The 25,335-nt window shown below is 53.5% G+C and overlaps 3 protein-coding genes across 4 annotated transcripts; all 3 read right to left on the bottom strand.

Annotated features, from left to right (window-relative positions):
• Window positions 1–126: 126 nt before the first annotated feature.
• GOT2 (glutamic-oxaloacetic transaminase 2) lies at window positions 127–9,360 on the bottom strand. 2 transcript variants are annotated; one of them, XM_015873587.1, is made up of 10 exons: window positions 9,226–9,360; window positions 5,473–5,629; window positions 4,358–4,486; window positions 3,958–4,017; window positions 3,679–3,840; window positions 3,354–3,458; window positions 2,879–3,029; window positions 2,478–2,643; window positions 1,426–1,576; window positions 127–988 (listed from the first exon to the last, which is right to left on the bottom strand). In XM_015873587.1, exons 1-10 carry the CDS (start codon window positions 9,291–9,293, stop codon window positions 866–868), a joined length of 1,272 nt encoding a protein of 423 aa, XP_015729073.1. In that variant the 5' UTR covers window positions 9,294–9,360; the 3' UTR covers window positions 127–865. The 2 variants fall into 2 exon arrangements, with proteins under 2 accessions (XP_015729073.1, XP_032303004.1); XM_032447113.1 differs by lacking the exons at window positions 127–988; window positions 1,426–1,576 and adding an exon at window positions 2,196–2,232.
• Window positions 9,361–10,732: 1,372 nt separating this feature from the next.
• On the bottom strand, window positions 10,733–15,187 carry CALB2 (calbindin 2). The gene is made up of 11 exons (XM_015873592.2): window positions 15,058–15,187; window positions 14,427–14,503; window positions 13,668–13,757; window positions 13,475–13,555; window positions 12,950–13,006; window positions 12,794–12,871; window positions 12,610–12,665; window positions 12,157–12,196; window positions 12,021–12,074; window positions 11,277–11,348; window positions 10,733–11,191 (listed from the first exon to the last, which is right to left on the bottom strand). The coding sequence occupies exons 1-11, from the start codon at window positions 15,143–15,145 to the stop codon at window positions 11,075–11,077; spliced, it is 810 nt and encodes a 269-aa protein (XP_015729078.1). The 5' UTR covers window positions 15,146–15,187; the 3' UTR covers window positions 10,733–11,074.
• An 801-nt stretch (window positions 15,188–15,988) lies between these two features.
• Window positions 15,989–25,335, bottom strand: PNP (purine nucleoside phosphorylase). Its single transcript, XM_015873861.2, has 6 exons — window positions 24,496–25,335; window positions 21,868–22,037; window positions 21,058–21,161; window positions 19,866–20,041; window positions 18,109–18,299; window positions 15,989–17,574 (listed from the first exon to the last, which is right to left on the bottom strand). Exons 1-6 carry the CDS (start codon window positions 24,750–24,752, stop codon window positions 17,363–17,365), a joined length of 1,110 nt encoding a protein of 369 aa, XP_015729347.1. The 5' UTR covers window positions 24,753–25,335; the 3' UTR covers window positions 15,989–17,362.

Below are 25,335 nucleotides of genomic sequence, written 5' to 3'. Positions count from 1 at the left end.
ATGGAGCGGATGAGGCAGATGTCACAGCATCCCCGGGTCAGGCTGGACACAGCCCAGCTCATCTGGGCTCACAGGGCTGATGTGACGGGGCTGCAGGGGGTGGGGAGACACACAGAGCCACAGAGAGCAGGTTTCAGAGGAAGTTCGTATTGAAGGACAAGAAATTGACCTCGGAGCATGGGAGCAGAGGTTGGGAGCAGTGACAGGAGCCTGCCACACACACACACACACACCAATGCCACTGTGAATGACACCTGACAGAGTCCCAGATGGAAACCAAGCCCACAGTGGAGCACACTGTAGTAGTGACAAGTCCTCAGAGCCTTTACGCTCCCTGTTGGATGGCAGCTGCAGCACTGCCCAGCGCTGGGCTAAGCCCGAGTCCAGCAGCAGAGGGTGGAGGAGGACAGAGCCTGCAGGCAGCAGGGACGGGCTGAGCCCGGCTCACCAGGTGAACCCAAACGTGCCCCCCCAGCCCACCCTGCTCCCTGCCTGCTGCTGTCAGTGAGCAGCCTGGTACAGCCCTCTTGTGGAGAGACAAGCACAGGGATGCCTTTGGTGTGTCCGCCGGTAGGATGCAGAGCAGTAACCTCTAACTCCCTCCAGTGCAGATGGGTGTTGGGGCTGATGGACAAAGGACAAGCAGCAGGAGAGAATGGCTATGGCGACAGGGAGCCAGCAATTATGTCCTTGCTCCACAACGCGGTGCAATTTGAACTAGAGGCTTCTATGACAACTCATCTACAAGATACATTCAGCAGCGGCATTAAGTGCTGTGGTTGGAAGCGTTTTCCTTCCTTCCTTCCTTCCTTCCCCTTCTTTGAGCCGTGGGGAAGGCCAGCAGCTCCAGAGCACGCCTCTGTCTTTACTTTGTGACTTGATGGATGGCGTGAGCCAGGTAGCCTACATTGCTCGATGCAACTCCTGCCACGGAGATTCGGCCATCCTTTGTCATATAGATGGAGAACTCCTTCGTCAGCCGCTCCACCTGGGATGAAAGAGCAGAGACCAAATTGAAGCCCTCTATTCTATTGCTGGAGTGCAGATTTACACAGCCTGCTAGAACCAAACACAAGCTGGGTGCCAGCAGACACGTCATCCAACCACCTGCAGAGCTCTGGGAAAGCAAGAGCTGCTGCTCAGCTCTTGGGCAACATGCAAACCCTGCAGATATTCAGCCAGTCGTCACCTCAGAGTGGCACTAAGTGACTGCCAGATAAGCAGGAGACATTTGCTTTCAACCTCCAGAAGATGCTCAGGAAGCAGAGCAAGACATGGGTTGCCATGATAATCCAGTTCTGCAGGCTGGGAAGATGTTCCTCCTTGAGAAGACCTGCCCCCATGGGCTCATTCTGGCACAAGCGCTCTGTATCTTTCTGACAAGTACCACAAACAACACCTGAAGGCCAGAGGAACTGTGTTTACCTGCTCAGGCTTCAGCCCCGTGAAGCAAAACATGCCAATCTGGTCAGTGATGTGCTGCCAGTTGTGGGAAGATCCCTCTTTCTTCAGGTTGGACACCAGCTGATTCCTCATGCTGATGATCCGGTCGGCCATGCCCTTCACCTCCACCAGCCTGACAAGTCAACCCGGTTACAGCTCAGCACAGCTGGGATGCACCAACACAACTCTCTTCCCAGCCACCCAGAAAGCAAACAGCCTCCAATGGCGGAAGCCTTGCACCCCAAAAGCACCGAGTGTGCCATCAATCATAGCCCACAGCCACATACCCCCATGGAATGGTCACACAGCCATACCCACAGCTGAGAGAAGCCCACGGACTGTGAAGCTCTTGCTTTGGCTGGACAACCAGGTACCTGAAGGTGACTGCTGCTGCTTATTTATTCCACTGCTGTTGGGCACTATTATCAGAGTCTCAGTCTGAAAGAGCTGGAGGCTCATGGCAGTGCTGCCCAAGCCCACATAAAATAGTACCTGGGGAGCACTAAGGCCCCCCCAGTGCAGGCGGACGGCCTCTGCTCCAAGGCAGTGCAGCCAGGAGACATCTCTGCTGGATCTTGCAAAGCGTCAGCCTGCCAAAGCAGCGTGGCCACAAGACACAGCCAGCCTTTGTTCTGCACAGCCAGCTGCTGGAGCAGCACAGCTTGGCACCAGGAAGCAGGCTTAGGGCACCAGGGTGACATTCCTGTGTTTTAATTCCCAAGGGGCTTAAGCTTCTACTTCCCCCTCAGTTGGTTTTTTTGCACTCCCTAGATTAGCAGCTCCAGCAGCCTTCAATCCTAGGGAAGATTTATCTCCCCAGCCCCTCGAGTGTTATCTGCCTCAATAGTGCCAGGCCAGACTGATGCTAGCTGATGCCAATCAGATCTGGGTGGGGATTTCCCTAGAGAAAAGCAGTAGTGTGCGGCTCTGGCAGTACCCTGAACTAAGAGCTGCCCATGATGCAGCAAGAACACAAGGCTACCACAGAGAGCCTCTGTGCCTTGCTGCTGTGAGCATTAGGATTCCCCTCTTACCACTCCTTCCGTAGGTCAGGGGTGTTGAGGATGAGGGAGGCGATGCGGGCTCCATTCATGGGTGGGTTGGAGTACATGGGACGGATGAGGATCTTCAGCTGTGACTCGACCCTCTTGGCCTCCTCTGCATCACGGCAGATCACCGTGAAGGCGCCCGCGCGCTCTCCTGAAATAGAGACAGTCAGGTCCCAGCCTCTGTCCAAGGATACCCGGGGCTGGGGCAGGATTCCTCCATGGAAAGACCTCCACCAGCTCCCAAGGGCTTCCTCCTGTGCTCCATTCAATGCTACAGGCTGGGCACAGGCAGCAGTTGGAACTGGGAGGACACGCAGCATCTCCACCAGGACACCCACCGCTAATCCAGCATGGATGAGATCTTCCACCCTCCCCACCCAACTCACCGTACAGCCCCATGTTCTTGGCATAGGACTGCGACAGCACGACGTCGATGCCCTGCTCGATGAAGTGCCGCAAAGCCCAGGCATCCCGGTTGATGTCCCCGCTGGCAAAGCCCTGGTAGGCCATGTCAAAGTACGCGAGGAGGTTCCGTTTCTGCCAGCAAAGAAGCAACAGTGTGACAGAGAGCCCGATGAACCTTCCAGGGGACACCAGGCATGTGAAAGGGATGCTCCCCTTGAAGTCCAGCTTCTCATTCTCTCACAGCTCCCTTCCCCAGCTTCCCAAAAGGTGCCAGCAGAAAGCCATGTGCTCAGACAGAAGCTTTATGGGTGCCTTTGTCTGGCTCCTGCCCAGCACTTAAGCTCTGGGGCAGGGAGCAGCCTATACCTTGCTGATGAGCAGATGTGACCCATGAAAGTACAGAGATGTGGTTTTCCTATGAAATGTACATGATCCCTGGGACACCCTTGTACTCACCTTCACTACAGATGCCAACTCCTTCCATTGCTCCTGTCGGGGATCCACACCAGTGGGGTTGTGAGCACACGCATGCAACAGGATGATGCTCTTCTCTGGAATTTTCTAAGGAAGATGTTATAATGAGTGATTGATTAACAACATCTGAGCACTCTCCTCAGCTGCTGAGGTGAGACCATTGCCCCAGTATGGTTTAGACGAGCCCTGCAGAACTTCTGGCCACAATTCAGTGTCATCAGGTTTCTCACCACATTTAGGTGAACACAAGAAGCTCACCCTTCTCCCCACATCACCTCCCTGCTTCCAGGCACGGAAAGCAACTCACAGAGATGTCCTCCATGGCACCGGTGAAGTCAAGGCTGCACGTTTTGGGGTCATAGTAGCGGTAAGCCTGGAGCTGCAGGCCGGCATCGCGGAAGATGGGTGTGTGGTTGCCCCAGGATGGTTTGGGTAGATACACATCACGGCTGAACTTGAAGAACCGTTGCTGGTGAAGAAAATGACACAGAGTTCAAACAGGCTGGGCAGATTCAAGCAGAAAGAGAAATCCAAAGATTAAGCTCTTGTCAAAGGATGTTCCTTCCTTCTCCATCCAGCCACTCACCAAAAAATTGGCTCCAATTCGCAGAGATCCAGTCCCAGAAATACCCTGCACAGTAACATACTGCAAGGGAAAAAGAATACAAGGCTCTGAGCAGATGCAGTCAGGATCCAGGGAACAGCCCAACCATCACAGCAGCATTAGCAGCCGCACACCCAAACAGGGATACAGGGCTGGAGGGGACAGGCATCAACAACTCCTGTTGCAAGGCACTGAGTTGGGACTCCTGGCAAGGTTCTGACCCCTCCTTGGGAAGGGCTGCTTGCTGAGGAGGCAGTTATCCTGGGGTGAGCTGCCAGCAGCTCTGCTGGGACCCACACCAGCCCCTCTGCTCCTGCTGGTTGCCCCCAGTGCCCACACATCTCAGTGCTGCCCACCCACTGCTCCCCTGCCTGCTCCTCACCCGGCCGCTCTTGAAGGCCTCGCTGTTTTCACCCAGTGCGAGTTCTGCTGATGCCCGGGTGAAATCTGCCAGCCCTCCAATGGGCAAGTACTCCTTGTCCATCTTCTTAGATGCTATCATGGCCTCTGCCTGGAAAGGAGGACACACATTCAGCACAAGAAGCATTATCATGGTGAGGATGGTGGCCAGCTCTGTGTTGCTTCTCATAACGTTTGCTCACTCAAAAGGGACAAAGCTTGGCTGACAGGAGCCAAGAAATCATAGCCCAGCAAAACCAGGGGCAGCAGCACACATCTGGTGAGATTCAGCTTTCACCACAGGCACCAGATCCACAGAGGGTGTAAGAATCAGACTGGCAGAGCCAGGGAACTGGGTGCCACTTCTGGCCCACTGTGAGTTAATGCTGCTGCACAGGGACACATGTTTCTTTGCCCAAGCTGGAATCATCCTGCTGGACTGGGAGGCTCAAATATTATGGAGGAGCAGGAAAAAAATAGTGGTGTCAGTGTCTTCATAGGGAACCCTGCCTGCACCCCTAGGGCAGCAGGACAGACACAGCACCAGGAAGCTCCTCCTGTGACACCACCCAGGCTGCCTGGTTGTGACACAGCTGCAGCATGTGCTGACCCAGGAAATGAAGGGCAAAGAATGGCTTTGAATCTCAAGCCAATGAGAACTAAGGACAACACATCCTCCCTATGCCAAGACCAGCCAGTCGATGCGCACTTCAGCTGGCAGCTATTTCTAACAGCCTCTTTTTACACATAGAGCCCTGAAAGGCTCCGTAATCCCCTCAAGGGCAGTGTCCACATCCAGCTCCTTGGGCTGGAGTTCTAGACTGGCTTAAAGAAAAGCTGGCAACAAAGGCTCAGCAGAATCTTTAAGACTAATCCAGTAAGGGGACAACGTCAGCTCTTCCATCCCATGTGGGCCAGCCCAGGGAATACCAGTTTATTCAATAAACACCTTGAGAATCAGAGGACAGCTGGTTTCAAGGACTGTTGTCAGTAAGCAACAAGTTAGATATGGTGTTTATCCCCTACTGCTTCACAGCTGGCTGTATTGTGTCTCTAAAGCACTGCTAACAGATACCTCTGCTCCAGGGCCAGGCTCACCTTGCGAACACAGTTCAGGACGTACGGCTTCCCATTGTCATCCCTGTATGCTCCCACACCCAGGTTCATCTTCTTGGAGTTGGTATCGCGCTTGAAAGCTTCGGTCACCCCCAGGATAGGGTCGGGGGGACCCATCTCCACGTGGGCCCACCATGAGCTGGAGGGAAAGAAGTTCACAGTCAGGATGGAGAGGTGGGGATGGTGCTACACCCCGTGGCTCTTGGGCTTCTGGATCATTTGTGAAGGTGGGCATCACTATAGGGACACAAGTAGGAGTGCTGCGGCTCTGGCCAGGCAGAGGGGACACAAGACCCAGTGTGTCACATCCCAGATGGACATGAAGAGCAACACCTTCATGTGCACCACAGCAGGACACACAAATAGAGAGAAAAGCTCAAGGGGAATCTCACCTTTAAGCCATGATAAAAGGCACAGGCAGTGCCTGTGAAGGATCATCCATGTGAGCTGGCACTGCATTTTACTTGGCAGAACAGGCAGAGTCTCAGTACACTGAGCCTGAAGACACCTGGCTGCCTCCAACCCACTGATAAGTAGGAGTGACCCTGCTTTCTCCATGTGCTGACAGCAGCATTTCAGCCCTAAACTGCTGCCAGCTTTTCACCACCCACAGGTCAGTCCCACCCAGGGCACCTCAGCCAGATGCAGGTAATCATAGAATGGCCTGGGTTGAAAAGGACCATAATGATCACCCAGTTCCAATCCCTGCTGTGTGCAGGGTCACCAACCAGCAGCCCAGGCTGCCCAGAGCCACATCCAGCCTGGCCTTGAATGCCTGCAGGGATGGGGCATCCACAGCCTCCTTGGGCAACCTGTTCCAGTGCATCACTAATGGATGGAGCCAAATGCTGTTGTCCTGCAAGTGGCACGGGATGCCTTCTTCCCCACACAAGGTCTAACAAGCTCCAATGCGAAGCCGTGCTTCCCTGCAGCCAAACACAAGCCCTGCTCACATCAGCAGCAGTCCCATGAGCCCCCAGCCATGCTGGCACGGCATCTTGAAGGCACAGAGCTTCTCTGAACATCAACAACAGCAAACCAGGCCGTGCTATAAAAAGAAACCTGTTACTTATGGGCCGCAGTGTCTTCCCAGCCCCACCTTCAGGCCTGTGCAGTGCACGAGGTGGTGGTTTTGCAGCAGTGAATGGGACTGCTAAATGCGGAATGCTTTGGGTTGGAAGGGAAAGGATGACTCCCCCTCCATGCAGCTCCGGCCATCCTGATTCACAGCATCATGCAGACTGTCTGCTTGATGTGGCACACAGCACAGCTTGGCTTTTAGCTCTGTTAAAAGGCAGGATTCAGCCTTGAGAGCTAAAGGAGAAACACAGCAAGCCAGCTCCCATAGCTAAGAATGCCCCGTGACAACTTCACAGAGCTTTCCAGCCTGGAAAGGATAACGTTACATGGGAATGCTGCCCAGGTAGAAGCAGGCAGTTTGGGTGCCAGCATGGCCAGAAGAACTCCCAAAGTCATTTCTTCCCCCGCTCAGTCCATTTTAGGTCTCCTTCTTCCCAGCATCACAGCGCTTCCAAGCACAACGCCTCTGCTTCTATTCCTGCCCAGCACTGTGGAAAAAAAGGCAGCCAGCACATCCAAGGCAGAGACACCTCAGGAAGTTTAAAAATGGAAGAAGCTAAGACCGCTAAGCAAAGAGGTAATTAAGACTGGTTAAGTACAGGAGGATGAGTCAGTGGTGCCACTGAGATGCTGGCCCTGCAGTGTGTGGTTGGGTATCAGGGCTGCCCTTCGGCCATGCAGCTCACCGTGTTTGAGCTCCCAATCCTGCAAACACTTAAGCACGTCACTGGCTCCAATGTGGACTGCTGCAATTACTGCTGATCCTGCTGGCATTTCCCTAAGCTCCGGCACCCCAGAGTTAAGCGCTTTCATCCTGAGCCTTTCTAGCAGCTTAAGGAAGGTTTAGGGCTGATTTTCCCCTTCTTGGCTTGAGGATTTTGGGGTGAAGGCAGCAGAATGGCTCCTCTGCTGCTTTTAGGGAGCTGAGATGGCAGGGAAAAGGGGAAACAATAGGAACAGCCCACACTGGGTTCTTCAAACACATCAGAACACTTAGGAGAGCAGAGCCAAAGCCTTCCCAAACCCCAACACATCGCTACCCCCATGTCCCTGTAACGTGCTGTCACTGCACCACCTTGTACTCCATTTCTGGCAATTAAATGAGCCTGCTCTCAAATAAAGGTCAAAGTTATAAACTGCACAACCTTCGCTGCCCACACAACAGGACTGGAGGCACCTCAGTGCCGAAAGCCAAAGGAAAACAAGCTGAAGCTGCAGCTTCACTACTTAAGGGACATCCAGTGTGAGCAAAGAGCGTGTCTCCATCCACCTCTGGACGCAGGGGATGCAGTGCTGGGATGTGAAGCAGAGCTCTCGTTCCAGAAGCCATCTGCTTTGGTCAGGAACCTCATCAACCAGCAGCACCCACGAGGCGTGTGGGTGGAATGTGCGGCTCATGGGCTCAGGCAGGCACACAAAGCAGCTTTCCTCCTTGCAAGCAAGCACTCACAGGTTTCCTTCATTGGGGGCCCATCCCCACAGCAGATGGATCCCAAAGCCTCAGCCAAATCCCTGCAGCAGCTCTGCAAGCCCAAGCAGGATGGAGAGGCCAAAGGCCAGAGCAAATATTTGCAAGGGAACAACACCTACAGGCTGCAAACCCAAAGGGCTTCTGGCCTAGAGGCCCATCAAATAAAGGCATTTACAGCAGCCATCTGCTGGTCCAGAAGGGCTGAGCATTACCCATCCCTGATGCACTTCTGTGTACCAAAGGAGTGCTTTAACTGCTTTGGATCTCACCTCCTCTGTCCTGATTTCAGGGTGCCTGCAGCTGAGCACATTAAAGCGGAGTTAATGAAGATAAGCAAACAGAAAAGTGCTGATTATCCCCGTGCACGACACACGTGGAACAGCTGGAGCTGCACAAAGGCTCCTAACCCACAGCAGAGCAGGCACGGCCGGCATCGCTTCCAGGTGACCTAGATCCAATTTGCAGCCGTGTATTGAACCTCAGCACAGGAAAGCTATGGGCAGGAGGCTGCTGGGCAGGGTGGGCACAGGACCAAGGGGTCCAAGGGCACAACCCATAGATGTAATTGGAGGCTACTACAGAGCAAGCATGGGACCAAGGGGTCTAAGGGCACAACCCACAGACGCAATAGCTGCTGATAAGAGCCAACGTGAGCGCTGCAGTGCACAGCGATGCGTGCAGCTCCTCGGAGGGCTCCAGCTGTGCCCTGCATCCTCAGGTCCACCCTTATCATGGTGCCCACCCCATATCCCTGTGCTCACCCCCACCCTCTGTCCCTGTCCCTCACACCCATATCATTCCATCCGTCCATTCCTATCCCGACCCGCCCCCATTTCCCGCGCCCTCCATGGCGGCTCCTCAAGGGCAGCGGGAGGGAAGCGGGGAGGGGGGGGGGGGGGGGGGGGGGGGGGGGGGGGGGGGGGGGAAGGGGGGGGGGGGGGGGGGGGCGCGGTGCCGCAGCCAATCAGAACGCGCGCCCCCCGACTCGCTTCGCCCGCCCGCCAATCAGCGCGCCGTTTCCATAGCAACCGTTTTCCCGCCCCCGAGCCCCTCAGAACCGGGACGGCTCCCCCCGGCCGCAGGGACTGGCTCCATCCCCGGGTAGGGCCCCGTCTAACCCCCCTCCATCCATCCAGGCGGTTCGGAACGCGCTCCCAAGGCCTTGACCCGCCGTCAGCCCTCACCTGGCGCGGGCGGTGGTGGCTGCGAGGCGCGGGGCGCTGAGAAGGAGGCGGCTCTGCAGCAGCGCCATGGCGGCAGCGTGCGGTCGGCTCTGAGTGCGGCGCCGGCCTTGTGTTCGGCTCCGCCCCGCGCATGCGCCTGGCGGCTCGGTGCGCCTATGAGCGCCCCCTGGCGGCCGGGAGGACTCATTGCATCGCGCCTCCCCGTGGGCGGGGGGCTGGGGGGTGTGATGGGCTGTGCCCTTCCTTTGGGATTGCATCGCATCGTGCCGGGCTGCACCGGGTTGTATTGTGTCATACTGGGCCGTGCTGGGATGTACTGCGCAATACTGGGCTGTACAGGGACATGCAGGGCTGTATATGGATGCACTGCAGCATACTGGGTTGTACTGGGCTGTACAGGGACATGCAGGGCTGTATATGAACGCACTGCAGCATACTGGGTTGTACTGGGCTGTATTGGTGTTATACTGGGCGCATGGGTTTGTGTTGCTCCACACGGGGTTATAATAGGCTCTACAGGGCTGTACTGCACCATGGAGAACAGTGGTCCAGTCGTGAAGGGCTGTACTACACCTTGCTGAGCTGTACTGGTGCATACAGGGCCATACTGGGCTGTACTGGGTTGTACTGGAACATACTGGTCTGTATTTGTCTCTACTGCACTATATGAGACTCTGCTGTGCTGTGCAGGACTGTGCTTCACTGTACATACATGGGTTGTACCAGGCATGTATATATGGGGGTATAAGGGGCAGAACTTGAGCACACTGGCCATATGGGACTGCACTTAGGTTATACCGGGCCGTATGAGTTTGTACTACACCATAGGGGGACCTACTGGGCCATACTGGTCTCTATAGTGCCACGTACTGGGCCCCGCAGAGCACTGCTCCATGCAGGACCGCGCTGCTCCGTGTTGGGCTGTAGAGGGCTGTAGTGCTCCATACAGAGCTGTACTGGAGTACCCAGAGCTGTGGGTGCCCCATCCCTGGAGATGCCCCAGGGCCACGGATGGGCACTGGGCAGCTGTGGGGCACCAAGTCTATGGCAGGGCTTGGGGCTGGGAGGGCTTTAAGGTCCATTCCAACCCAGCCACGCTGTGATTCCATGCTGCACTGCTCTATGTCGAGCTGCAGAGGGCTGTACCATACCATACAGGGCTGTACTGTGTCATACAGGGCCGTACTGTACCATACAGGGCTGTACTGTGCCATTCAGGGCCGTACTATACCATACAGGGCTATACCATACCGTACAGGGCTGTACTGTACCATACAGGGCTGTACTGTGCCATACAGGGCTATACCGTACCATACAGGGCTGTACCGTACAGGGCCGTACTGTGCCATACAGGGCTATACTGTGCCATACAGGACCATACTAACCCATACTGGGCTCCCCATAGGGTTGACATCCCGCCCTGCTCCAGCAGGCGCAGAAACCCCCAACTTTCCCCCCCAAAAAAACATCACAGAAGAACAAAAAATAGAGACAAAAACGCCTCCAATGGTGCATCACCATATTTTTTCTCTTATTTCCAACTTATTTTCCTTTTCTTTTTGCTCTAAATCTATTGGTTTTGCCCCATCGAGGCGGCCTGGCGGCTTTATTTGCAATTAACTCTTCTTTGGTAAACGGATTAAAACCAAATAAATAGATAGAAGTCAATAACTCATGAGCAAGAAAACCCACAAAGCGCTCCCAGCTCCAAATAACACCCGGATACCAGAAACAGAACCAACCAAAAACCAACTGGGCGGAGGGGATCAGAAAGAACAAACAAACATCACACCCAAAGCGGGGATTTTAATGGGAAAACCGCGCCATGGGGCCGGGTGAGGGGGGATGCCTACAGGGGGGGTTCGCTGCACAGCACCACCTCCAGCTCCTTGCGGTACAGCTTGCCGCCGTCCGACAGGTTCATGATGCTCCGGCGGTAGTTGGTGAGCTGCTGGATGCTCATCTCCTGTGGGGAGGGTTAGGGTGGTGGATGGGTTGCAAGGTGACCCGGACCCCATAGGTTTGGTGCTGCCCCGCACTTCCCTGCTTACTTTCTTGTTCTTCTCGTAGAGGTCTTTCAGCAAGGCGTCCAGCTCGTGCTCGTCAATGAAGCCGCTGCCGTCCTACCAGGGTGAGCGGGAATGGGATGTGAGAATGGAACCCACCCAATGGCTCCCAAACCCATAGGGGGAACAGGAGGCGTCCCCAAGTAATGACAACGTTCACCCTGACCTTCCCCCAGGGAGATCCCAACCTTCGCCTGATCCTTCCCAAGGGAGATCCCAAATCTTTCACCAGAACTTTCCCCAAACCTTCTCAACCCCATGGAGTGAGCACGGATCTCCACAAGGAGATCCCATCCCAAATCCTCTCGGCCCCATAGAGGAAACAAGAGATCTCCCCAAGGAGACCCCAACCTTCACCAGAACCTCCCCAGAGCCCTCTCATTCCCATGGAGGGAGCAGAGATGTCCCCTATGAGATTCCGAAGTCTTCACCAGAACCTTCCCCAAACCCATTTGGTCCCACGGAGGGAGCAGACATCTCTCCAAAGAGACCCCAACCCTTCCCAAACCCTCCCAGCCCCAAGGAGGGAAGAGATCTCCCTATGGAGACTCCACCCAAACCCCCTCAACCCCATGCAGGGAGCAGAGATGTGCCCAGTGTGAACCCAGCCTTCACCCAGACCTCCCCCAGCCTCAGCCCAGTGACACAGGGCTGTCCCAAGCCGCCCTGCCCTCAGGTCCCTACTCATATTGGGGTTCCCCATGTCCTCCTCTCCCACCAGCCCCCTACCTTGTCATAGAAAGCAAAAATGGCGTTGAACTCCTCCGAGGACAGCTTCATCCCCTGGGCAGCGAGAGATGGGGATGTGAAGAGGCACGTTGCAAGCAGGGGGTAGGAATGATAATATAATAATTACTTTTTTTACCTGAAACTTAAGAAGGAAATTTTCTTGCACAGGCAGCAGTCTGAAAAACAAGGGATGGATGGGGAGCAGTGAGCCGGGCTTCCCAAAGAACATCACATTGGCCAATGTGTGACCAATGCTGCCAGCCCACCCACGTCTCTGCAGTAAGGAGGGACCCTGATTTGGTCAAAATCACTCTTTCCCCCCCCTGCCCCCCACATTCTTTTTCAGGGTCAGTTTGAACCTCAGGGCAGAGGGTGGGAGCCTCCAGGAATGGGAACCCAGTGGGGTCTGGGCAGAATGGATGGGAACCTGGAAGCAGCCTTTTTAGAATACAGATTTTTGGCCTTTTTTCCTTAAAAAAAAATAAATACAGGTTAGTGAGGCCAACCAGGCAGCAACCTGACTCTAAACACCTCCTGTGGGTATCTGTCTTTGGGGTTTCCTCTTCCTCCCCACTGCTCGTAGCCTTACCGGGACATCTCGGAGAGGCCCAGTTTCCCGTCCCCATTCATGTCAAACATCCGCAGCTGTTGGGATAAAAGTGGGACCAGGTCACCCCTCACCCCATCCCTCCCTCCTGCTGCCACTGTGGGACCATGGGAGTCCAGAAGGCCATGTGGGGCCAAGCCCAACGTCCCCACTGGCTGCCACATACGATGGTCTGCGTGTACTCCTGCAGCTTGGCCTCATCATACGGCCGGTTCGCCTTCTTCAGCAGGTCCGACAAGAAACCCTATGAGGACAGAGCCACACTGTCCCTCTGGCTGTCACCTGAAGGGACAACGGGGATGACCCCGTGCAGGCAGCCCACCTTCAGCTCGTTGGCTTCGATGTAGCCACTGCGATCCGTGTCGTACCTCCTCCATGCCTGCCAAGGGGGATGTCACCATGAGTGGTGCCACATGGATCCCAATCCTGGTGACGACTCCACAGCATCCCAGTGGAAGGGGGACATCTCCCACCCAAGTCATTATGGGGACACCCCACCCATGTCATCAGCCACTGCCTCATGCCAGCCGCTGTCCGTGGTCCTACCGTGGTGGGACACCCATGGGCTGGATGCTTCCCAACCCATGTTGAGGTGCCACTGTCCTCACTACAACAGACCCTAAGTATTTAATTACCCTCCTCAACTAAACCCTGCTTCCAGATGTTGTCTCCAGCTTGGAGCCTGGGGTCAGCGCACAAGCAGAGCATGATGGCCAAGCATCATCACTTCATGTCCCCAAATCCCAGCTGGCTTTTGGTACCGCTACAGCAGCCCCAGCTCATCCCAGCACTCAGCATGGAGGCAGGATGCTCAGTGGCCCCCAAACCCACTGCCCGCCCTCCTCACCTCCATGAACTCTGAGCTGGATCCCACATGCTGGCGGAAACACAGTAGGAAGTTCTCCTCTGTGGGCAGGATCTGGGCCAGCTGCAGGGACAGCCGGTTTCAGTGGGGCACTGCACATGTCTCAGCTCTACCAGTCGTCATCCCACAGGACAGCGACGGCCCCACAGCCCCGTCCTCTTCCCACATCCCTCACCTCTGCCATCTCGATTTTGCCATCTGCGTTTTTGTCGTACTTGTGCATGAACTCCTTCATCTTGTCGCCCAGGCTGTCCCTCTTGGAGTCCTGCCAGCAGCAAGAGGGGTCGGGAACAATTTCCCTATCCCAACCCAGTCTCTATTCCCATTCCTGTCCTCATCCCATCCCATCTCCATCATCATTCCCATCCAATCCCCACACCCACGCCCATCCCCATCTCCATCCCATCCCCATTCCTGACCCCATCTCATCACCATCCCTGACCACATCCTCATCCACAGTCCCATCCTCATCACCATCCTACTCCCACATCCCCATCCCATCTTCATCCCATCTCCATCCTATCCCATCCCATCCCAGTCCCTGTCCCATCCCCCTCTTCATCCTCATCCCATCTCTATCTTATCCCACCCCCACCTCACCCCTGTCCCATCCCATCTCCATCCCCATTCATGTCCCTATCCCATCCTATAACATCCCATCCCCATGTTCCAGGACAGGGGATGCAGGATGTCTGGCTGAAATGACACCAAATAGCCCAGGTGCCACGGCCACCAGCACCCCAGCATGACATCGGGAGCTGATGGATGACCCGTCCCTCAGTTCCTACCCCCAGCCCCTCTTCCAGAAGCCCCGCGGCTCCTCCATTGCCTTTAATTAGGGCTTCCTCATTAAGGCTGGACGCCACCGGTGCAGCAGCACACACATCCCAGCCCAGTGGTTCTCCCCACCCGTGGGGCCGTGTGTTGACCTTACCACCCCGGCGCCCTTCCTGGCACTTTCCAGCTCCTGGAAGAAGTTTTCCAGCTCCTTGCCTTCAATGTAGCCATTCCCTGGGGAAATGAGGGGGGAGAAAGGAAATGAACCCCCCGGGGTGTTACAGGGCAGGGCTGGGGGGGGACGGGGGTCCGACGGCACCGGAGCGGCACCGCTGGGACCTCAGCACAGCCCGTGCTCATCCCCAGCCAGACCCCAGGGTCTCCTCAGAGCCCTACAGCCCCGGGGGGGGCACAGAGCCCCGGGGGGCTGCAGGGTGCCGGGCAGGGCTGCGTTTCGCTCTGTGCATCTGTCGCTTTTTAGTTTTGCCTCATAATGTTGCTTTGCTTTCCCTTTTTATTTCTTCTTTTCCTTCTTTCCCTTCTCCCCCTCTTTCACTTTGCCTTTCTTTTGCCTTCACTCCCTTTTTCCCCTTTTCTCCTTCTTTTCCCCCTTCCCATCCCTCACGGATCACCCCGTCCTGGCTGTGCGCTCCGGATCACCGCATTGCCACCTCCACGCCATCCACACGGCGACACTTTCGGGACCCTCATCGAGCCCCTCGACGCCCCCCGTCTCTCTCCATCCCCGCATCGCTTTAAGCTCCCCCTCACCCCGTCCCTGCACTGACCGTCGGCGTCGAAGTGCCTCCACACGTCGAGGAATTGCGATGCGCTCAGCTCCGCCAGGTGCAGGTGCGGGGCGCGCTGCCCCGCCATCTCCCCGCCGCTGCCCGCCGCCCGCCGCCGCCCCCCGCTTATATACCCGGCCCGACCCGCAGCCGCCAGGGGGAGCGCGGCACCGCACGGCACCGCTCCGCACCGCACCGCCGGCCGGAGGGATGCGCCGCGTCATTGCCCGGCTCCAGCGCCGCCTGCCCCGGTGCAGCATCACCCACCCCAGCCCCGCGCCCACCGTCACCTTCCCCGCCCTGTGTTGAGGACTCGTACCCAGCGCCACCTGCCCAAGTCACCTTCCCCTGCCCCATGTCACCTGCTCAGTGCCCTGTCCTGATTCCTAACCCTACCCCATCACCGTCCCCTTCTCAGTGACATCTGCCCTTGTCATCTACCCCCATCCCCATGTCTACTTCAGTCCCCTCCTACCCCCATCCTATGCCACCTGCTCCTATTCAGTGTCCTCTATCCCACCCCACTCCCCCCTGCCCTCTGTCACCCCTCTCTTTGACCCCTGCCATATACCCCTGTCCTCCCATCACTTTGTCCCTTCCTTGTATCACTGCATCCCTCCAGGCATTGTCACCCCCTGCCCATATCACCTGCCCTGGTCCCACCTTCCCACCCCCCACCCCTCATCCCCCCATAGGAGGAGAATTACCGCTCCCCCCCCAGCCTGCACAGGGCCCATCCCCACAGCCCAGCACACAGCAGCCCGGGGCTTCGGGCACCGCTGTCCGGTGGGAAGTGTTTCCATGGCTACAGGGGTAGAAAAGGATAATTCACATCCCGAGCTCTCAGCTGATAGATGTGATTAATTAATGATGGGATGAACACAGGGATGCTCAGCACGGGGCAGGGATGCAGCCCTGGTGCCCATAGGATGCAAAGGAGAATGAGGGGATGAGGCTTTGGGGAGTGAGTTTGGGGGCTCAGAGGTTTGGCCCCATTGCTGTGGGGATGTGGCACTGTGGGACCTGGAGTGGTCATAAGTACAGGTCAATGGGCAGAGATACAGCCACCATTGGAGCCCATCACCTGCCCCTCAGGGAGGGCTGATGGTGCAGGAGGAGCCCAGGCCCCCATCTCTCCGAGATGTGCTGTTTGGAGGCACACTGTAGCCCAGCCCGATGCTGCTTAATTAACGAGGCCACCTGAAATCCCAGCCTTAGCTACGGCCAACCACACAGCTGCCTTCTGCGTGCACTCAAGAGGTTTTGTATTTACCAAGTATTAATTAGATGAATGTGAAGCACCGTTTTCCAGGCAGGGGGATATTAAACGACCTCCCTCTGCCCTGTAGCAAAACAAGCATGGACCGGGATGGGGCTGAGAAGAGAGAGGGGAAAGTTGGCTGCTCTGAGAGCTGGTGGTGCCCCATCCCTGCACACAGCCAAGGTCAGTGAACAGAGCCCTGAGCACTGATGGAGCTGTGGGTGTCCCTGCTCAGTGCAAACAAACAAACAGCCTTTAACCCAACTCGAACCACCCGATGATTCTGCTGCTGTCAACATCTGCATCACTCCCACCACAGCATCAGCCCTTGGCACCAACACAGAGGGGCTCCAAATACCCACCCAGACAAACCCATTGAGCCACAGCAGCCTTCCACAGCCCAAGCCAAAGGGATGTCACAATGGGCTGAAGCCTGCATGGAGTGCTGGCACGCAATTGATCCACTCAATTTAGGAAGGCAGGTTGGAAGCTTTCTGTGATGAGCTGGGTTCCTGGGTTCAACATGCGTCACTGGAGAGCACTCAGCTGTGACAGCGGTGGGCTCAATGCAGAGCTCCAAGATAAATGGATGTAAAAAGTCACCTCGTAATTACAGCTCCTGCTTCACACTCAGCTGCAGCCCGACCTTTGGGGAATAATGAATAATGCATTGATACAGGGAACGGTTGCCCTCCCCCTGTAGCCCATCTGCATGCTGGTAAAGAGAGCACGGTGGCTCCTGCTGTGTCTTAGGCTCCATTTCTTCATGGAAAGCTCAGTCTTTCCACAGGCCAACCAAGGAGCTGGCTAGAAAAAGGGGATCATTGTGGCAAGATTCAAAGCAAACCTCAGCATCCACCTAGCTAAAGCACAGAGACAAAGCTCAACCATCTCCAACATCAGAGTGGGACCATTTCCAACCAGAAAGAGACACCAACAATCTGTTCCAAACTGGAACACCAGAATGGGATCTTCTCACCAAGGGCTCTCTCTTGACGCATCTTAGCATCCACATGCTGTGATTTGGATGCTAAATGGTTGAGGTCAGGGGGAGTTTGGGCCAAGCTTGCCGATGAGGTGCACAACCAACTTCTGCAGGGCTTTGGCTTGGCACGCTGAGACGCGCAGTACATCCTCGTGGCTGGCCTTCTCCTGGCTGCCATAGCTCATCACTGCTGTGTTGGTGATGAGGGACAGCCCGAGGACACACAGGCCACAGTGACGGGCCACAATCACCTCTGGTACGGTGCTCATACCTGGGGGGAGAGAGGAGCAGGATGAGTGGAGTTGGTCTGGATTCACAGCAAAAAGGCTCTATGAAAAGAGGTTGTTCCAGGTGAGGTTTGGGTTGGATATTAGGAAGGACTGCTCACAAAGAGCCCCAGAGAGAAGGAGTCCCCACCCCTGGAGGTGTCCCAGAGCTGTGGGGATGTGGCACTGAAGGACATGGGCTGTGTTGGACTTTGGGATCTGAGAGGTACTGCAGTTGCCATCCCTAAACAGCCAGAACTCTTGCGGAGGTGCGCTTTGTAAGAAGGGCACAGCAAAAAGAGCTCCAGAATGTTAAAGATCATGGAAATGCACAATACTTTAGATTGGGTCCCACTGAAGTGGAACCACCCAGGCATGGGATCTGCTTGGCTCCTCATTCTTAGACAGCCATAAGCACACAGACCTGTTCTGCAGATCCATCCTAGAAGCCCAGCAAGGTCAGCCTCGTGCAGGACGAGTTGTTTAACCCATTGCTAAGCACCCAGTTGAACCCCACAAGCCCGGCCCCTGCATCTCACCTACAGCATCTGCTCCCAGGGCCTGCAGCAGGCGGCACTCTGCGATGGTCTCGTAGCAGGGACCCCCCATCATGCAGTACACCCCATCTCGGGTGAAGCCCAAGAAGCCCAGCTCCTGCGCACTCTCCATGGCCAGGCTGAGCAGATCTTGGTCATAGGCATCAGACATGCAGGGGAACCTCACGCCGAACCTGCAAGGCACAGAGAGGCACAGCTATGCTGATATTGCAGCAGCTGCTTCCATCAGAGCCCTGCAGTGCTCAGCCTGTGGAGAAAGGGGGAATGGTGGGGACGCCAGGCTCTTCAGGACAAGCTTCTGCCCTCATGGCACTTCTGCTAGACCGAATCCCTCAAAACCCTCTGCACACAGAGACGATGTCTGTCTGAAGGTTTAACTCCTGTATTTGGTGTTATGGATGTTTCAAGGCTGGGTCTCTTGCTTGTTTTGGGTCTTAAGACTCCAACCCAGTCCTGCTCCTAACTGAGCAAATCCTTCTACTGGCTCAAGGACAGCAGAAGGAGACTCCCCAGCTCAGCTCAGCACGCTGGGCCAGGTCCCTCATTCAGGCTCTTAAAGCTCCCGAGTGGCTTTCACGTTCCTCCTATTGAATGTTCAGAGCAGTAGCAGCTTATTTTATGTTCATAAGCACTAAAACGTTACAAACAGCTTCTCAGTCTTGTCTGAGGGAATAAGTATTCATCAGCACGAAAAATCACTTCTTTCCTGAAGGATGCCCAGCAACGCGTTCAGGCCAATCTCTAATTTATTAAATCATATCTGCAGATTCTTGCCTATATTCCTTTTCCACATCATTTCATTGCCTCCAGATTTTCCCAGCTATGCTTAGACAAATCCTTCCCGGTGGCTGAGCGGGACTGGCTTTTAGAAAGAGTTTGCTCAGCTGAAACTCATATGAATCAGCGTGCAAAGTCTTGTCAGACCTTCTGCCCATTTTCCTAAGTGATTCTGCAGGTCCAAAGAGCTTCAAGCACTCCACTGTGTGGCTTCTTTGCTTTTGGGCCTCTTTTTCCAGCCACACCAGTATCTATGAAGGTTTGAAAGGCACCATTGACTGGAAACCAGTGCCTCACTGCTCCTTCAGAGAAGAAATCATTCCCAATACCCAACCTGAAATCAAGCTGAAATCCAACCCCCTACACTCTTTTCAACACTACTTGGAAGCTAAGGAGGAGATCTGGCACATTCCCTCTGGTGCTATGACCCTGCCAGTGCTGGTTGCCTTCCACCATACAATGCCATGGGAGGGATTTAGGATATAGATGGTTGGGATAAGATAATAAAGGCTTTATGTTGTGCCAAAGCAGACTGCCAGTTTAATGAGCTGGTTGCTTCCCTTGGGGCAACTGGGTACAGCCTTGACCTCTCAGTACTTGTGGTTGAGGAGCCATCTAGGGACTAGGAAAGATGTAATCAGCTATAGAACACCTTGGACATCAGTGTGAAGGAGATGAATGAGAACAAGAGCAGTGCTGGAGCCTGCAAACAGCCCATCATGGAGAGGGTGGTGAGGTGCTGACACTGACAAGTGTAGGTGCCCAAGCCCAGACTGGACAGAGCTCTGGGCAGCCTTTAAGTGGTTGGTAACCCTGCCCATGGCAGGGGATTGGATCTGGATCCAATGCAAGCCATTCTACAGAGCTGTTTTAAGGCAGTAATAGTAAATCTCCATCAAACAACCATTATTTTAATGATTAATTTTTGCATTGCCCATGGTAGAAAGGAGAAGCTGCCTTACCTTTCGTCATTGGGTCCACGCAGCGGGTTCTGCCCTCCCATGCCAAACATGCTGATGTGATCTCTAATGAGCATGATGTCCCCCACCTGGAAGTGGGGGTTCAGCCCCCCAGCAGCATTGGTGACAATCAAGATCTCCACCCCCAGGAGAAAGAAGACCCTGATGGGAAAGGTGACCTGCAGCAACCAAAGAGATACAACCAATGAGTGCCACAGTCTCAGCTTGGGTGTTGGGTGTTCCAGGCAAGAGATTGTGGGCAGCTCGTGCTATGCACAGAAAGGCCTTTGGGAGCCTGCAAGCAGACAACCCAACCTTTATTCCCCCTAATGTTAAATTCCTCCCTCATTTAAATAATTCTAATGTTTTTAAGCATATTAAAAACAAACTAAATTTGAAGAGTTTCATTAAAATTCAAGCCCACATTTATTCTGGTTGCACTAAGGTTAAGTAAATGCAGCACTAACAGAATATACAGATAATTTTTTCCTCTCTGCCAAGGCCTTGCAGGGATGAAAGCACTGTGATGATTGGAGGGACTGCTTATACACACAGACCCGGAGTTTAATTGAACCACGAGCTTCTTACAGCAACGATGCGTCCTGCAGAAGCATAGAGATTGCTTTCTTCATTTCAGTTCATTCACATTAGTTTGCTTCAGCAACCTTGTCTGAAGTGAAGGAATTGGTGGGAATGGGGGAAATAAAATGGAGAAAGCTCAACTTGTAGGAGTCAGGAAGGAAGTAGGATGGTAAATGGGACTCCTACAACATCAAACAGTGTAAATACTTGCATTTTCACATATGTGAGCTTGGAAAGTACATCAACTTATTCCAGCCATTGGAATAAAACACCCCCTAAACTATACAAATGCAAAAGAAGATTAAAATAGATTATTTTTATTACTCATAGTTTTGTAGTTGCAGATTCAAACCGTGATTAAAACGACTCAGCTAAACCATGAAAATAATCTGCCTTATACAATGGATGACTCTGCTCCAGGAGCGTGGCAGAGTGATCCACAAACTGGCTGCCTTTCCCTTTGCATTCCTAATTCTAATTCACTCTGGGGCAGGGAGGGGGGTGGGGAGAAACCTATTTGTATGCTCAGTGCCACAGCTCAGTATGGAAGCACACATTGCTTTCATCTCTTGGTAAAGACCTCTTTGGTGTGTGAGTGATCTTCAGAACTCACCGTACTGATGGAGTATCCCTCGTAGAAGTGGAAGCGTCCCTGCATGCAGACACACGGCCGCCCGCTCAGCTCCCCAAACACCAGCCTGCCCACGTGCCCTGACACTGTAAGGGAACAGCAGCATCATCTGGGGCTTATTCATTTTAGAGGGATTTCCCAGCTGGTTATACATCACACCTGAAACATGCATTTCTGCCCACTGTCAGGTGGACCAAGAACACAGAGTTCCTCATTAGACCCTGAAGGATCCCTCATTGGACCCTGAAGGGTCATGAGATGTGAAGAACAAGCAGACACAGGTGAATTCACACTGACAGCCTGCAGGGGAACATCAGTTCAGGATGTTATGATTTCTTGAGTTTCTTTCTGTCTAATAAGGCTTCTCTTTTGTTTATAGAATCATCTAGGTTGGAAAGAGCCATCAAGCCCAACCATCCATCAACCCAATCTGCAAGGCCCATCACTTAGCTGCATCCCTCAGTGCTACAACCGCACCTCAGGGATGGGGAATCTACCATTACCCTCAGCAATCTGCTCCCCACAAACAAGTTCTCCCTGATGTCCCAAACCTCATCTGGCTCAGGGAATTCATGATGAATTCAACCTTATTGAGACATCAAGGCTTTCAGAGAAGAGAATGGTGTGCTACCCACACAGGTGGTGTGGATCTAAGCCCCATGGATGTCACTGAGATGCAGCCTTGTGAATGCACATTTTGCCACTGAAAGACCCTGTGCCCAAAGCCAGGTCAATCTTGGTTGATGTTATGCACATCTCTATCGCTGCTGATGGATGGGCTGCTGTGCTAACCTGTGCTCCGTGGGAAGTGGGGGATATCCTCATAGGGAAAGACCGTCTTGTGCTCCAGCATATCTGCCAGGTCTCCCAGCCCGGATCCACAGATGATGGCAATCTTTGGGCACTGAGCAGTGCGGGCACGCAACCAGTCTGCTGTTTCCTTGTACACCTCATAGCTGTTTCTGCAGGAGGAGAAGAGGTGAGTGAACCTGTAACCCCATCCAAAGAACAAACATCAAAAGATAACAGACCTGAAAAGGCGCAGAGGGAAAAAGATTTATTAAGACTAAAACGGTAGGAACTTCACTGCTATTACAGAAGATGTTTCTCTATAGCAATCACTTCTAATCTCATTTTACCCCTGGCCACAGGCAAGTTATTTGAATCCTCTCTGCCAGACTTATTTTATAGTGGAAACTGGCTAATGATACCTATATCACCCAGATGTCACAAGGCATAACAGTTCATGCTTCTGATGTGCATGAGATGCGAAGGAATGGAAAAGCACAGTCAGTCTGAAAAGCTGAAACCTGTGTGTGTGAGGATATCCAACCTGGGTTGGGGAAGAACAAGGGAGCAAGCAGCATCAGCAGAGATGGGGAACCCAGCCTCATCAGCAGAGATGGGGAACCCAGCCTCATTAGCAGAGATGGGGAACCCAGCCTTATCAGCTCCCAGGGCTTCCTTCCAGAACCAGGAGCACCCTGCAGACATCCACACCTTGTGGTTTTAGTAAGGATGCTAAATGTGGATGCCTTATTCTTCCTCTCCTCCCACATGTGGTGGGTAAGTGGGTTACGCTCACAGTCTAGTCCTGGCCAAGAGGTTTAATAACACGTTTATATGAAAATAGAAATTAAACCCATGACTTTATTTCCTTTTCTCTTTTAAACAGGTACGTTCTATTACTCTGCCAAAAATAGATCTTATCCAATGCTGGTATTACTTTGTCTGCTTTGAACTTTTCTTTTCAGAAGAGAGACGACCTCAATATTCAGGTCTGACAGTCCGGTATTCTTCAAACACGTTAATCACAGTTTTGAAACTCGATCAATAGAAGAAGAATCCCATAATCCTTCTTCCAATAGGACAACTAAGATGCTTTCTGAACGTCAATAGCAAGGTTGATTGGAGAGTCCCTTCAAGTGCAAGGTTGCCGCTAGCATTTCCTGATGGCTATTTGGTCACTGCCATCAATGAGCGGGCAGTGCTGGCCACATTGGAGGACTTGGAGATAGAGTGAACCAACACAGCCATGGGCAGCAGTCTGTGCACATGGAAAGCTGCTCTGTCTAGCAAGGAGCAGAAACACCCCAATGTGTTACGGGTTTATGACCCTATGGGAAGAAATCCACAGTCCTGAATTCATTTAGCTGAGAAGCTTCTCAAAGGAGAAGTCTGCAAACAAAAAAGACTTCATTTACCATAACATGTTGAATTTTCCAAGCGCACCGTAAACTGTTGAAATAAGCAGAAGGTTTGAAAATGAGGTTACTGAAACCTACGCTTGACTGACAGTATTATTATCCCTTGCCCAACAACAGCTGTCCCAGGCAAAAATTAAGAGTACTTTGCACATAAAATCCCCAAATATTCCTCTGTTGGTAACTGCAACACTTAGCAAAACTGCTGAATAATTGAAAGCCTTATTTAGAGGGAACAAAGAGAACTTAAACATGACACCCAAATGGATGATGTACCTGTGGCAGGCATAAGAAAAATAATGAGGTCACCAGCATCTGCTCTTTCACTCCACAGCCAGCTCAAATCTTTGAGAAATAACATTAAAATTCAGGCATTACCCCCTTAGGCTCCAGAAATTTGGGGATGGAATGAACCTAATTCATTGACAGCTGAAAACAGTGGGATTGACTGAACCATATAGAGTTTCAGAGGGACCTTTCCAAGCACTGTTAGAACATTCCCTATCCAAAGTGTTCTGAAGATGCAGAGCACCACGATGCTCAAATTCGTTTGCTGTGCCCACTACAAGCTTCTACAGGGTCCCTATCAATGTGACCCAGCAAATGCAGCCTGCACCCTGGATGTGCATGAGGTCTGTGCAAGCTCCTTGACAGCCTGAACTAGCACAAGCCCCCTATAGCTATTCCTCCTCACACAATGCCTGCCTAATAATAGTGCTGGGTAGCATCGCTTTGGATTAAATCACAGGATCAGCTGAAAGCACAATCCCCTTCATTGTGAGGGCTGTCATCCGCTGGAGGAACGCATCTGCTGCAGAGTGCAGGACTGACATTGATGACATCTTTTGTGGCATGAAAAGAGGTCCTCGTTCTACTTCTGGCTTGGTTGAAAGCAAATCCACATAAAGCACGGACTTCTCACAACAAATAGATGGATTATAATGCAGAGAGGGTCACACGTGTGTACAGCTTACATCCATCTCCTGGCCCACAGCCTCCCCAAGGTCAGCTGCTTACTGCTGTATTTCCAAATAGCAGCACCTGATGTGGGCAGATGGCCAGGCCCCTCTTCACTAATAAGACATTTACTCCCGAGCAGCCTCTGCCTGACATTTATTGAGTACCCAGCAAAGGAGAAGAAGAAAACACTGCAATGCATTTCCCCATTCCCTTCCATCTCTGACGTTGGTTGTATTCCCTATTGCAAGCACCTTACCTGTCCTCTTCTGCATAGGCCATCCTTCTCCTGCTCAGCCCAGGAAGGGGACAGCAGCTGGAAGTGGAGCCACAATTCTTTTGGCCAGCCCAGGAGCAGAACCCAAGAGCAGGTAGGTGCCCACAGAGCTGCCTCCAGCCCCAGCCTGGCTCTGCCGTCCCTAATCCCTGCAGAGCAGGGGCACATGGGGACAGCAGCTTTTCTGTTCTCACTCCAGGACAAGCCAGCTCCAGAGCTCTGCGGAAAGCCCCACACATGCTTTTATCATGCAGATGGAGCCTATGGAAAGTTCACGTGTGACATTTCCGCAACCTCACAGAGCAGCTGACTGCAAAGCTGCATCAACCTGCAGAGTCTGCAGGCCAACCCGTGCCACCCAGCCCTGCAACGAGATGCTTCCACGTCTCACATTATCTTCCCATTCATTCATGCTTGTCCTGCTAGCTCCCTGCAGTTCTCCATTCATTTAATTGCTACACTATACTGTGCCCAAAGAGGCCCTGAACCACTCACCATGCAGAATGGTGAGCCTGTATGCCCCGGTCACTGCCACCTGCCTGAAGTCTGCAGCCTCCTCTTGTGCCCTCTGGAGCCCGTGCTCCTCTCACTGGCACTCAGCACATCCCTGAAAGCAGTTATCTCTTCCTGCTAAACAAGTAGAGCAAAGCTGGGCCCTCAGCATTTATTTTCCATACAGTTTTTCAGTATCAGAGTTGCGATGCCCCCCAGACACGTTCCCTTGTTTAGCCTTAATCTGATTACATTCATTAATCTGATCTTTTAGCAAAGCAGACAAGAGATCAGGCGGCCCGAAAGCTCTTCCCAATTTGTTCTTGTCTA

Source organism: Coturnix japonica, chromosome 11 (assembly GCF_001577835.2).
Source record: "Coturnix japonica isolate 7356 chromosome 11, Coturnix japonica 2.1, whole genome shotgun sequence".
In the NCBI taxonomy this organism is placed as follows: Eukaryota; Metazoa; Chordata; class Aves; order Galliformes; family Phasianidae; genus Coturnix; species Coturnix japonica.
Note: the sequence above shows the minus strand (reverse complement) of the source record. Positions and strands in the feature narration are given on the sequence as shown.

Excerpts from the sequence above, each read along its gene's own strand:
- CALB2 (XM_015873592.2), bottom strand. The coding sequence starts at position 15,145 with ATGGCGGGGCAGCGCGCCCCGCACCTGCACCTGGCGGAGCTGAGCGCA. Across the intron at positions 12,666-12,793 it reads AGGAGTACACGCAGACCATC|CTGCGGATGTTTGACATGAA; the intron begins GTATGTGGCAGC and ends TTATCCCAACAG. Across the intron at positions 12,197-12,609 it reads GGCCTCTCCGAGATGTCCCG|ACTGCTGCCTGTGCAAGAAA; the intron begins GTAAGGCTACGA and ends CTTGTTTTTCAG.
- GOT2 (XM_015873587.1), bottom strand. The coding sequence starts at position 9,293 with ATGGCGCTGCTGCAGAGCCGCCTCCTTCTCAGCGCCCCGCGCCTCGCA. Across the intron at positions 4,018-4,357 it reads AGGCCTTCAAGAGCGGCCGG|TATGTTACTGTGCAGGGTAT; the intron begins GTGAGGAGCAGG and ends TTTCCCTTGCAG. Across the intron at positions 1,577-2,477 it reads CCTGACCTACGGAAGGAGTG|GCTGGTGGAGGTGAAGGGCA; the intron begins GTAAGAGGGGAA and ends TTGACTTGTCAG.
- PNP (XM_015873861.2), bottom strand. The coding sequence starts at position 24,752 with ATGTGTGGGGCTTTCCGCAGAGCTCTGGAGCTGGCTTGTCCTGGAGTG. Across the intron at positions 22,038-24,495 it reads GCCTATGCAGAAGAGGACAG|AAACAGCTATGAGGTGTACA; the intron begins GTAAGGTGCTTG and ends CTCCTCCTGCAG. Across the intron at positions 18,300-19,865 it reads CGTGGACCCAATGACGAAAG|GTTCGGCGTGAGGTTCCCCT; the intron begins GTAAGGCAGCTT and ends TGTGCCTTGCAG.